This window comes from Rhipicephalus sanguineus, chromosome 4 (genome assembly GCF_013339695.2).
Source record: "Rhipicephalus sanguineus isolate Rsan-2018 chromosome 4, BIME_Rsan_1.4, whole genome shotgun sequence".
Taxonomy (NCBI): Eukaryota; Metazoa; Arthropoda; class Arachnida; order Ixodida; family Ixodidae; genus Rhipicephalus; species Rhipicephalus sanguineus.
Genome location: NC_051179.1, coordinates 34,232,877 through 34,245,478, shown reverse-complemented (window position 1 = coordinate 34,245,478; position 12,602 = coordinate 34,232,877). Strand labels below are relative to the sequence as shown.

The 12,602-nt window shown below is 48.7% G+C and overlaps 1 protein-coding gene across 1 annotated transcript; it reads left to right on the top strand.

Annotated features, from left to right (window-relative positions):
• The first annotated feature begins 6,277 nt into the window (after positions 1–6,277).
• Positions 6,278–9,505, top strand: LOC119391129 (uncharacterized). Its single transcript, XM_037658805.2, has 2 exons — positions 6,278–6,925; positions 8,877–9,505. The coding sequence occupies exons 1-2, from the start codon at positions 6,278–6,280 to the stop codon at positions 9,225–9,227; spliced, it is 999 nt and encodes a 332-aa protein (XP_037514733.1). The 3' UTR covers positions 9,228–9,505.
• The last annotated feature ends 3,097 nt before the right edge of the window (positions 9,506–12,602 follow it).

Sequence of the window (12,602 nt, the reverse complement as noted above, 5' to 3'; positions counted from 1 at the left end):
GTGTTCGTGTCGGGTGGGGTGGTGTTGGCGACGAGAAGCCGTTGAATTGTGCTCAGCGTTGCGTGGTCTCCCAGCTCGACGCGCTTCAGCGGGTCGGCGGCGAGACGTGCATCCTTCGAATGTAATGCAATTAAGGACAAAGCAGGCCCGAGCTGCAGGGCTTCCCCCTCCTGGTGGGACGAGCATCAATCTGGTTCGCCGAGGCCTTGGCGACGACGCATCGACTCAGACACGACGCGGCGCGAGCGCGCGACACACCTCGTGAGCGCCGCTAACAGGCTTAAGCGGATCAAGGTTGGCGACCAGTGGGCTGCCAAAGCCCCGGGTCAATGTTAGGTTAGGCGCGGGAACGATAACAGGGCCACGCGTGCGACGGTCGTCGCAAACTTATGGAAGCGTTAAAGAGCTCAGGAAGCGTATAGCTATTGGAAGTGTCCATTCAAAACTCAGTTATAGCATTAATTGTTCGTTTTTTAGTGAAGGTAAAAAAGTTGCCATTTCGAATTTCGCGCGGTTATTGCAGCGCGACCGTTTGTTTAACAGTTGACCATATGTGTGCGCAGGGTTCTCTAATAGGGGCGGGGGGGGGGGTGGCAAGTTTTACCTCCCTCCTTCCCAAAGCAACATTAACCCTTGCTTTGCTAGACATCTTATTTCTGGCGCAATGCTGGAAACATGAAGATAGGACAGGCAAAAAAGACAGAGGATCGAGCGCCAAACTATATACTAAATGTTTATTGACGGCGCAGGCTGCAAATCAAGAATCAAGAAAATTTCCGAGCATGCGCAGATGCGTGAAAGAGTGACGTGAAACTTGTCATCAGCGTTTCACATTAGAAGCAAGGGATCCGCCTGCGTCAGTGACACATCAATTGTGCTATATGGATCTGAGTTATCTTTCTGTAATGGACAGCTTACGTGATGACATGTTTAACGTCACTCTTTCACGCATCTGCGCATGCTCGGAAGTTTTCTTGATTTGCAGCCTTTGCCGTCAATAAACAGTTGGTGTATAGATCGGCGCGCCTCTGTCTCTGTTCCCTGTCTTATCTTCATGTTTCCAGCATTGCGCCAGAAATATTACGTTTAGCAAACTTAGGCACAAACTAGCTCAGGAACAAGTTCTAGATTAACCCTTGTCCCCCACCCAAACTGCACTAGCACTCACACCTCCCACCGTGGTGCAACATGGGTTTGCACCACCCCCCACCTCCCAAAACATAATCCTGCCGACGTCCATGCTCATCACCCCTGAATCAACTGACAGCAGAGCGGAGATAAAAGAAAAACGAAAGTTTAGGTCCCCGGCCTACCGAAAAACCTGCATGGCCATAGCCCACAGGACCGACTGCGTAAAGATATGGGGCGGACTTGGCGCCCCCTTATGTGATTAGGAAGGCGGTAGCCCCCCCCCCCTCCTTCTTCTTCATTTGCCCTCTACTTCTGTGTGCACGCCTATGCGTTTGGCGACATTTTTTTGACCGACAAACAGGGCGTTTAGTCGGTCAAACCGGGCCGTGCCTCAACGATCGGTTGAAGGAGCAACGGTTCGTAAAAGACTGACTGGCACGGGGAGCAATCTGGCACTACACTGCAACAAGCACTGCACGACCGCTGGCTGCGCACCTGAGGTAGAGAGCACACGAGTGCTAAAAAGATGTGGCAAGAAACAAGAACGAGAGATTTTCGAAGTCTATGTCATCAGCCAGATGGGGAGCAAATGCATCAGCAAACCTTCTACTGACTTACTTATCTTCACGTGAGATAGACTATCTGGGTGATTAGTCTGGTGCGCGGTTGCGTTGTCCGTTCCTTCTCATGTGGCGGTTGTATCGGTACCATGTGGTGCTTTTCAAAGTTTTATATTCGTGATCGACGTGAAATAAAGATTAATTGCTAGCGCGCCTCCTTCCTGTCGTCTACTTTTCTAACTTGTTACTTGGCGCCACAAGCAAACCTTGCGGTGAAATACCAACTGTAGCCTGCACTGACACCCTTGTTCAGATAGAAATATGATCGCAATCGTGATTATTTTGACCGAGATATTCCAATGTGGCCGCATCGTAGTTCAAGAGCCCTCCCAGTATCCCCATTGAATATATGTTACAGCAGAGCTGTTATGCTCGATATTGACCGTGTGTCGTAGTAGATAGAAAAATATCATCATCATGAACCTTCGCGCGCTCTCTTCATTTTCGTAACACGTGCGCCCGTTTCTCCGGCGTGGGGTGTAATAACTCTGATTGGCGAAAGAGCGAGTATAGAGAGAGAGAGAAAGAAAGAAAGGTCGAAAAAGAGATAACTTCTTGGCGCGGCGAGAATCGAACCCGCGTACCCACGATCCGAAGGCGAGCGTCGTAACCACTCGGCTATCCAGGCACACTAGCAGAGCATAGCATAGCCTTGTATAGTATAGTATATCAAGGGGGCTGGAAAGGGAAATGAGGATGAGGAGGAGAGATGTGTGGATGAGGAGGAAGGAAATAAGGAGGGGAGAACGGGTACTCAGATAAAGAGATAGAAAGAAAACTAACAAAAAGAGAAAAAGATAGAAAGGCAGAGAGAGAAATAGACAGAGAGAGAAAGAAACAGACACACACACAAAAAAAGATAGCAGGCATAGCCATGTATGGTATAGTATAGCAAGGGGTGAGAAGCAGAGAGGTGAGGGGGTAAAAGCCTATAGCCAAGCCAGGTCCAGTTATGTGCCCACCAGCTTTGCCGTGACCCCGCCTTGCGCGACTTAGTGCAAGCTGCGCTAATTTTTTTTAGATGTGAAGCATCTTATAGCGGAGTTCAATCCGGTGGTGGTGGTGTGCGGCGTGACCACCCTTACTGCGCATGCGCAAACCTTCTCCACTTCCCCTCTCCACATCACTTCTCCCCTTCCCTTTCCCTCTCCCATATCCCTTTCCTCCTCTCCACTTCCCCTCTCCACTCCTCTCCCATCCCATCTTAACTCCCCTTTCCCCTCTCCCCCTCTATCCTCCCCTCCCCCTTTCCCTCTCTCCCCTCTACCTCTCCACTTCACCTCTCCCCTTCCCTTCCCCCCTCTCCATTCCCCTTCTCCCCTTTCCCCCTCACCACTCCACCTCTAAAACGCGGGTTCTACATGCCGAAACACTGCTTCGCATCGCCTCATGGTCCCCTTTAGCGGGAGATGTTTTACTTTACCAGCGACCGAGGACTCCTGACGTTGCATTACAAGAACTGTTTACTTCCCCACCTTTACCCCCGGAAGGCTGGGGACCAATGGCAGGCCGTTGTGAGAAGCACGCCATATATCCCTTCATTTTCACGTTTGCATCCATGGCGAAGCCTGTTTTTCTTCGGACTTGGCCAATATTGAGGGGGCTCATGCGCGTGCGCAGGGTGCCCCATTAGAGAGGGGGGGGGGGATGGCGAAGTTAGAGTTACGGTACAATGTACTAGTACACTCTAGTTATGGTAAATGCTCCCTATGGGAGCAAAGGTAGCATATACAGTACCTCTAGGCGAAGTGTCACCGCAGCGCCCCCCTCCCCTCCCCCCCGTTGGTCGATTTCAAAAAAAAAAAAGAATCGTCGAAGTGGATGCAAACATGAATATGAAGCGATGACATGCTCCCCACAATGGCCTGCCTTTCATCCCGCTTGCCGGGGGTAAAAATAAATAGTAAACAGCTTTTGGAACGCAACAACAGTCCTCGACCACAATTATTGTCAAAAACATGCATGGTCATAACCTTGCACATTAAAGGATGACGGCACAGGTGCGACTGAGTAAAAGTATACGGATCAGATTTGGCGACGCACTTCAGTTGATTAGGGGGAGGAGGGGGGATTGCGAGCGCCCCCTCTGCCCCATATGTCCCTATATGCCCCGATTTCAGGCGCTCATTTCGAAGTGACGCAACAATTGGTCACAATTAACGACGCTAGCATTAATTATACGATACGTCAGAGCATTTATTATTCGATTTCGGCGTTACCTGACACAGGGCTACAAATTACAGTAAAAAAGTCACAAACGAAAATTTCGCTATCAGGGATCCTTCAAGACAAAGGCAAGGCAAGGGGAAAATTCACATTTTCAGAAATAGAATATTGAAATTTTCTTCTGGTGGCTGTAAAGAAAGAAACAGTCTGTGCTTTCTTCTTTTTCAGCGGAGGTGAGAAGTTAAGAGCCAAAAGTGATAGCGGTAAAAAATTAGGGACGGTAACCGGCAGCGGACGTTGAACAATGCAAACTCGGGTGATATGCATTGATACGTGTGCGCTTGAGCAAAACAGAACGAAGCGCACGTACGAGAAGATTATGATGAAGATGATTCCCTTTTTAATGGGAACACAAACCAAATGGAAACATGTTATAAAGAAATGATGCAGAGATTCGCTCTCGTTGCAGTGGAGGCATAAATGTGACTGTGACAGACCAGACCTGTCACCTGTGCAGGTAAAAGTTCAGTGGGGGAACTCGGCATCGTAGTCTGGTGATAGAGATTTCTGCCCTTCTGGTGGAGCACCGTCGACATTTCCACGAAAAGTCAAGGTGAAGGAATTCGGATGTTGACAAAGGAGATTTAGCAAGGTCGACCGACGTGGCAAACTTTTCAAATCGCGCCGTAGAGACAAAGGCCAACGTCGGTAAAATAGAAATTATGGGACCATCGTGTGACGCTACTGCAACTGCGTCCGCACATTCATTGAGGGTTAAACCTTTGTGACCTGGTACCCACACCAAGCGAATAAGACGTAACTGTCTAGGGACAAGAGAATAAAATACTCCTAATGTACTTGCCATGATAGGTGCCGTTAATGACGAACATACAGACAGTCTGTTAAAATGATTACTTCTGTTATAGATAAGGGTAATTTACGCAAAGCTAGGATGATTGCAAGTAATTCCGATTGATAAATAAGTGTAAAATCAGGTAAACGAATTGAGAAAGAAGATAATGATGCAATTCCCACTCCTGCCTTTTCTTCACAAACTGAAGCATCAGTAGCTATTACAATGTTTGTATTTAAGTTTGACAAATGGTCTTCCAAAATGGCGTTTAAGTACCTATTAGGTAAGTCTTTGCATTTCTTAGGAAATATTTCATCGTATACTATTCTAATTGTTTGCACAGGTCTGTTCAAACACAAGTACTTCACGTAAATTTACTTGTAATGTTGCCAAAAGTTTCTGTGCGAAAATGACTTGTGGACACCGTAATCTAGACCACTGATGGCTAAAAAATGACGTCGGATGATTAATAAAAACATACTGTGACCTCCTCATGGGTGTTCAAAAGTCTAAGAAAAAGACTTCTAGAGGAACCTCTCCGAAGGATGGGATTAAATTTATCCCTTCCGGTGGTTCTTTCCTTTGGTGCAACCGAATTGGGCCACAGCCACAGGAACATTTTCGAAGCCGTATGCGATTTCCTACGGGAGACAAAGCGAATTGGATGTTAAGTTTATTTCATTTGACGTTATTTTTCATTCATATTGGCTTCATATTTTTTTAGCATAGACTATTCGATTGAGTTTTTCTTTACCTATCTTTTTCTAAACATATTCGAAATATAAAACAATTTTATCTCTAAAATAAGGTGTCGCCCGTTTCATGGCCGATCCCCCGCAGTGGGTTACGCCAGGTTGTCAAGGAACAACCAAATGGAAGCGAAGGGGGGGGGGAGGAGTTGATAAGCCGTGAGCCGGTATTAATAAAAAATGCAAATGAAAAATATGCGAAAGAAACCGACCACAAATCAAGTAGCGTGGTGTGTAAGAGTAGTCAGCCTTGCCATGACGAAGGAATATGAAGAACTGTACTTGAAGTAAAGGGAAGGTTTCAGGTAAGTGATAAATTTTAAACCCTAAATTGTTATCCTACATTGTTATGTTTTTTGTATTGAAGCTTTACAATGAAGGACAAACCACCGTGGTTCTTCCGATAACCACATCTTCTTCCTCCAGCGGAGGACATCAACCGCCACGGCCTGAAATGCCTCATCGTTGTCATCGTAAACCGCGGCCGCGCGAGAGCTCGTGCTCGCGTTCTTCGCAGGGACCAGCAGCCGCAGGCCGTCGTCTCTCCGATGGAGCTCGGCAACGGTTGCAGCCGAAAACCCACAAACTAGGCAGCTGCTGCGGGCCTTCCCTCGGTAACCGTATGTTGTGAACTCAAAATTCCGCCACTCCCGCCACCCCTGTGACGTGTGCGCGCCAACTCGTAGAAGAGAACGAGCAGCTGCCAGAAAGGCCGCTTTCGGGTTGTCCGCAGTGAAGGTAGGACAGCAGTACCAGCCATGGCAGGCAGGTCCGTTCGCGTCATCTCGCTGGGAGATCCCAACGACGTGGCCTGCATGGACGAAGGCGTGCGCGTGATCGCCGTCAACCCGTCGGGACAACAGTCGATGGGGCCTTCGTGCCAGTCTTCGCTCACTAAAGTCTACTGCGGCCCCGTGGAGACGATCGGCATGCCAGCGCCCCCTAAGATCAAGGGCTCGCGCCTCGACTGGCGCATCACGCCCGAGGGCGGTCTCGAGGTTACCGTTGGCCGACCGCTGACCAAGGAAGAGGAAGAGAAGCGTGAGCGCGACCGTAAGAGCAAGGCCGCGGGCGCCGCAGCCCCCGCGGATGCCGCCGCTGCTGGTGCCGCTGGTGCCGCTGGCGCCGCCCCCGCAGCTGCTCCGGCAGCCACCCCCGCTGCCCCCGCAGATGCCGCTGTCCCCCCGGCCGGCATAGACAAGCTGAAGAAACAGATCTGCGACCCGCTGTCGCTTCTGGCCAACAAGCGGCTGCCCATTTGCTTCGAGACGACGCTCGGCAAGGAGACGGCGCCCGGTCTGTCGTCCGTGACCGTCATCAACGAGCAGCCCGGGAGTCCGGTCATGGTTCAGCCGCGGGCCGCACCTGTGCCGTCTAGCAGAGGGTGTAGCCCTCCCGGTGTGCAGGTAAGCCTATACATGCTCTGGAGCACGCGATGTCCTGGTGGAAGCTCTTGGAAACCGTTGAGGGCTTGTCGGTGACGAATTCGCCACTACTGCTCACCCGGAGACCTCGAGATCGAATCCGTGCCGCGGCGGCCGCATTTCGGTGGAGGAGAAATGTTAGAGGACCGTGTGGTCGAACCCCAGGTGGTCGAAATTTCCGGAGACTTCCACTACGGCGTCGCTCATAATCATATTGTGGTTCTGGGACGTAAAACCCCAGCAGTTATTAATATAAACTTGCCGCTAGTCTCAGTGGCGAATTCGCTGCTATAGTCGTGGCGAATCTGTCACCGACCTTGGTCTGAAGCGTCGGTCTTTCAGTGGTCGCTGGATCCCGAGTACAACACGCTTATTTTATTGTCATATCCCGTTCCGGCGTTAGGTTCTGGCGCGCACTGATTATGCTTGAGTAGGCGGCGGCGCGTTAAAGGGGCACTAAGGAAAGTAGGACTGACACTTGGTCGAGTTGGTACGGATGCATTCAGAAAACGGCGCGACAGAAGAAGACGGAAAGGCTGCAAAGACTTCGTGGCGTTAAAATCTTCGTCTTTTTCGCGCCGTTTTCTCAATAACTACAGAGAGAAAACGATTTTTTTCGTGCTAGTAAATTACAATTTTACATTACCGAAAGCACCACCCTTACCGCGAGAAGGCGCTTGGTAAGCGAGAGAACGTGCAAAAAAAAGTACAAGTGGCGACGCCGTCTTGAAGTTCCCGCACCAGCTCGCCGTGACGTCATAGATTTTTGACGGCACCTTCTAGGGCCTACATAAGCGCTTATTTGTAAAAATTGCTCACAAGTCTTAATATACCAAGTTCAAAAAAATTTTATTGAACGAGATTTCGAAAACTTTCTAAAATTCGTGACGTCACAGTGACATTCACGCGCTGAAGTTTCGGCGCGAAATTAAAAAAAAATAGAGTTTGGCCGTCATTTCCTCTTCTAATAATTAACCTAGACGAGCGGAATCACCTTCGTGCGGTCCATTGCTTCTAACTTGACAATGAAAGCACAACACATGCAAACGGCTCCCACCTCGCCCTGTAGGTCAAAGTACAGGGCTGAGGCGCGCATCCCAACTTCGGTGAAATATGGCTGAGCGACGACCTTTAGAGCGCGCGCTTTCTGCGACGCTGAAGCACCTCAGAGCTCTGCGTACCGCCGGCGGTAAATGGCCTTGTAGGCTCGGGGGGGAGTGATTCTTGATAATAATAAAAAAAACAGAAAGTGAAGAAAGTTGAGAGCCCCGCAATTGTCTATCTCAGGGGATGACACCTCAGCAGTAGCTCTCAGGGGGATGGGATAAGGAGGGATTAAAAGAGTAAAAGGAAAGAGTAGGGGTGGGGGATCCTGTCAGTGAAGTTCATGGACGGGGCACGATGAGCAGGTGCACGAGGACATCACGGAAAGGCGAGCCTTAATCGGTGAGAGGTGCTCGGCTTGGCTGACGTGGGAACCGTCACGGCACGACGATCGGCCAGAGGCACGGACATCACAGAGAGTCGAAACTCAATCCGAGAGAGGTGCTGGGCGTAGCGGACGACGCAACCGTTCGCAGCGGCACGACGATCGGCGAGAGGCCGAGAAAACTCGGCATCGCGGACGACGCGACCACCACGCATGAAATCCACCGAGAGAATCCCCCGCCTTGTAGGCTCGACAACGTATATATGTTGTGTGGCGGAGTGTTTTAACTCGTTGTGCCGCGGAGCGAGAGGTTGCAGGTTCGAACTCCCGGTCGCGCGCTTCGGAAAAACATTTTATTTAAGCCGGCTATACTTATATGCATACCTATACATATACAGAGCGGTATGGCGACGCTGATGGCGGCAACCCGCCGATACTGTCCAAATAATTGCTATCGCAATAAATATCCCTGACACGTGCATATACGCTGTGTTCTCACTACAGGTTATCTGCAGCAGCGACGGCGGCTACGGCGGCTACCAGTCGCCCACCGTGACGACCTGCAGCGCCATGGGCGGCGGCGGCGGCAACTTCACCGGAGTGCGCATACGGGCCGACTCGTCTTCGTCGATGGGTCGGCGATGCGAGCAACTGTTTCCCGACCCCTGTCCCGCCATGCAGACGATACGAATCGTGGACGACGTCGGCGCCGCCAACCGGCGCACTTCGTCCCGCGTCGTGCACATCTTCGAGGAGCCGCCCGCACCGCCGCGCTCGACGCGAGGCTCGTCGCGCGACCGTCAGGTCTTCGAGCGCGTCGTGCACATCGAAGAGGACTGTCCCGAGTTTCCGTAAACTCCGCGGCGTCCGCGCACTTTGGACGCGCTGGCAAACTGTTATCAGGAACCGTAAAAGCAAAATCGTGAATCAGTTTGAGTTGCGTACTGAATGGATCTAAGCTAGATTTGACGGTCAAGCTGGGAAGGATGAGCTTATGGCAGCTGGTTTCGGCGAACGACATTAGGCGCACGTTCGTAAATCAACCGAAATTCTCCTCGGCTTCGAGAAGTAGAATTTCGCGGCTTGCAGAAAGTGGGGGCCTTGTAGTCTGGAACAAAACAAAACGGACACCACACGCGGGAACAAATAGGTTCCTGAAGACGAAGTAGCGAGCTAACGAATAAACTGCTACAAGGTGTCCCAAGTGAGCTACACATAAAACAGCATATCCACGGAGTGAATGATGATGAGTGGGCGAAGCTGCGGAGGTTCATCGGTAAACCGTGAATCTTCCGTGAATTCTGCCCAGTACATCATCACCGACGTGAGACCGGGCGCGTTTATACTAAAGGTTCGATGAGAGTTATGACGACTTGCAGCTCACTTTAATTTTACATGTACGCTGTGAATTTTCATTGTTTAGAAAACCATTGCTTTAGAAAACATCTGGCGTCTTTCGTTAAGCAGCTGGCGTCTTTTCGTTTTGCTTTAGAAACATCTGGCGTTCTTTCGTTTTGCTTTTAGAAAACATCTGGCGTCTTTCGTTGGTTTATTTCATCAATCAACGGCGTTTTGAACAAAATTTTTATTGTTTAATCACGCACAGGAGAAATCTCACCAGGCACTACCTTGGAGGCAAACAATGGCTGCTAATGGGAATGAGAGACAGAAGTAGTCGGCTTTTAGCTAACACTTACACTTCTACTTCTAGTAACGTTTCCTACTGGAACATGCCAATGGCTGCTAATGGGGAATGAGAGACAGAAGAGTTCGGCTTTTAGTTAACGCGCACGCTGCGAATTTTTTATTGTTCAACGCACAGGAAAAATCTCCCACCGGCACCACCTTGGAGGTCAAGATCTGGTACTAGCGTTACGACTGGTTACGCACTACGACTACGAGGGACGAACGGGTGCCGCTTTAAGGAGCTTCGCCCCTAAAAAAAATGCAGCATTCGTGTGTGAGGCCTGCAGGAGGCTGCCATGTGCCATCATTAAAAATTTCGTGGTCTTTTCGTTTGTCTGGAAGTGTCAAGCTTGAGGTTGAGTCGGCCGTCGTTTCAGAAAATTCGGCGGGTATACGTGCCAAGCGACTCCAAACATAGCATAGCCATGCATAATATAGTATAGCAAGGGGTTGGGAAAGTGAAGGTGAGCAGGAAGAAGGAGGGGAGAGGGTAAAGCATGGCATAGCCTTTTATAGTATAGTTTAGCAACGGATGATAAAGGGGAGTGGGGGAGGAGGAGGAGGAGGAGGGAAATGAGGATAAAAAGGAGGAGGTGAGGGTTCAAACCATAGCATAGCCATACCATATAGAATAACAAGGGGTGGGAAAGAGAAATTAGGGTGAGGAGAAGGGGAATATAGAAAGAAAGAAAGGAAGATGTAGAAAGAGGTAGAGAAATAAAGATGACAGAAAGAAGGAGAAGATGAAGAAAGAACTCGATCTGCGTTCGCCTGGTGGTGGCGTTTGCTTACCAGCACCGCAGTTTACTCAGATATCAAAAGGCGTGGGAATAGCATTATTTTTTTTAACGGGCATTTCTTATTGGTGTCTTGTTTCTTGAAAATATTTTAACCGCTCTTTGTTGATAGGCCGCATCAGTGGCGTCAGTTACGGGAGGGGGCACCCTTGCCGCCCCCACATCCTGAACTTGTCCATTGAAAGATAGATAGAAGCAACTTTATTGACGCCACAACGAGGTCATTGAATTTAGCTTGCCGGTGGTTCGAAGGGTGGTGGCCAGGAGCTTGCCACTGAAAGCGCGAATGCTTCAAACCCCTCCCTCCACGGCTGCACCCCTTAGCAGCCCCATTCATGTCCGATGTGGATTATATGTCAGCTGCATGTTGTAGTGGACACGTAGTACAATGTTGCAATGAATTGTGCGTAAATACACATTTATATTTGTATTGCAACAGGGCACGGATTTCAAGGCAAGAGCCTCGTTAGCCTTTTGCGAACATGACCTTGAGCTAAAAACCGGCGTGACGCACAGAAAGCCACGTGACCTTTCGAAGTGCGCTTGATTAAAAAAAAAGCTTAACCGGTGTCCGCGTGACTCTCTCGTCTATGCCAAGGCGTGAAACCGAGGCGCTAAAGCATAAAATAACGAAGATCTCCTGACGCAGAAGACGTCCTGCAATGCTTCCGCGCAAAGGCACCCTATCGCTTGGAGAGTATAAAAGAAGAGAGTATAAAAAATTCAACATTTCAAAAGGCTGTAAGTTCACCTTTTTGCTGAAAATTGCCCCCGCAATCAACTTTGTTGAAATGCAAGGAAACATGGAAAAATCGAAAAATTCAAGATTTCCAAAGGCTATCGTCTTACTTTTTTGGTGGAAAATGCACCCACAATCAACTTTGTGGAAATGCGAGGAAACAAGGAAAAATCGAAAAATTCAAGATTTCCGAGGCTTTTTGGCGAAAAATGCACCTACAATGAACATTGTGGAAATGCCAGGGAATAAGGAAAAATCGAAAAATTCAAGATTTATAAAGGCTATCGTCTTACTTTTTGGTGAAAAATGCACCCACAGTCAACTTTGTGGAAATGCGAAGAAAGGTGGAAAAATCGAAAAATTCTAGATTACCAAAGGCTATCTTTTTTTGCGAAAAATGCCTCCGCAATCAACTTTGTTGAAATGCGAGGAAACAAGGAAAAATCGAATAATTCAAGATTTCCAAAGGCTATCGTCTTACTCTTTTGGTGAAAAATGCACCCACAGTCAACTTTGTGGAAATACGAAGAAAGGTGGAAAAATCGAAAAATTCTAGATTACCAAAGGCTATCTTTTTTTGCGAAAAATGCCCCCGCAATCAACTTTGTTGAAAAGCGAGGAAACAAGGAAACATCGAAAAATTCAAGATTTCCAAAGGCTATCGTCTTACTTTTTTGGTGAAAAATGCACCCACAGTCAACTTTGTGGAAATGCGAGGAAAGATGGAAAAATCGAATTCCAAAGGCTATAAGCTTACCTTTTTGGCGAAAAGTGCACCTACAATCATTTTGATTGAAATGCGGTGAAATATAGAAAAACCGAGAAATTCAAGATTTCCAAAGGCTATACTTCTTGAAACACATAACCCTAAGAAGCGCTTGAAAATTCTAAATGAATATTTGGCTAATCAGCAAGGTCTTGCTAATTAACTAACTGTACTATTAATCTTGCGACACATATTTCCTTGAAGTCATTACGGCAATTCGCGAATTGTAGCCGGCGATATCA

What these genes read in the sequence shown, in the direction of transcription:
- LOC119391129 (XM_037658805.2), top strand. Translation starts at nt 6,278, where the DNA reads ATGGCAGGCAGGTCCGTTCGCGTCATCTCGCTGGGAGATCCCAACGAC. An exon ending in GTAGCCCTCCCGGTGTGCAG is followed by an intron (nt 6,926 to 8,876) that starts GTAAGCCTATAC and finishes TTCTCACTACAG; the next exon opens with GTTATCTGCAGCAGCGACGG.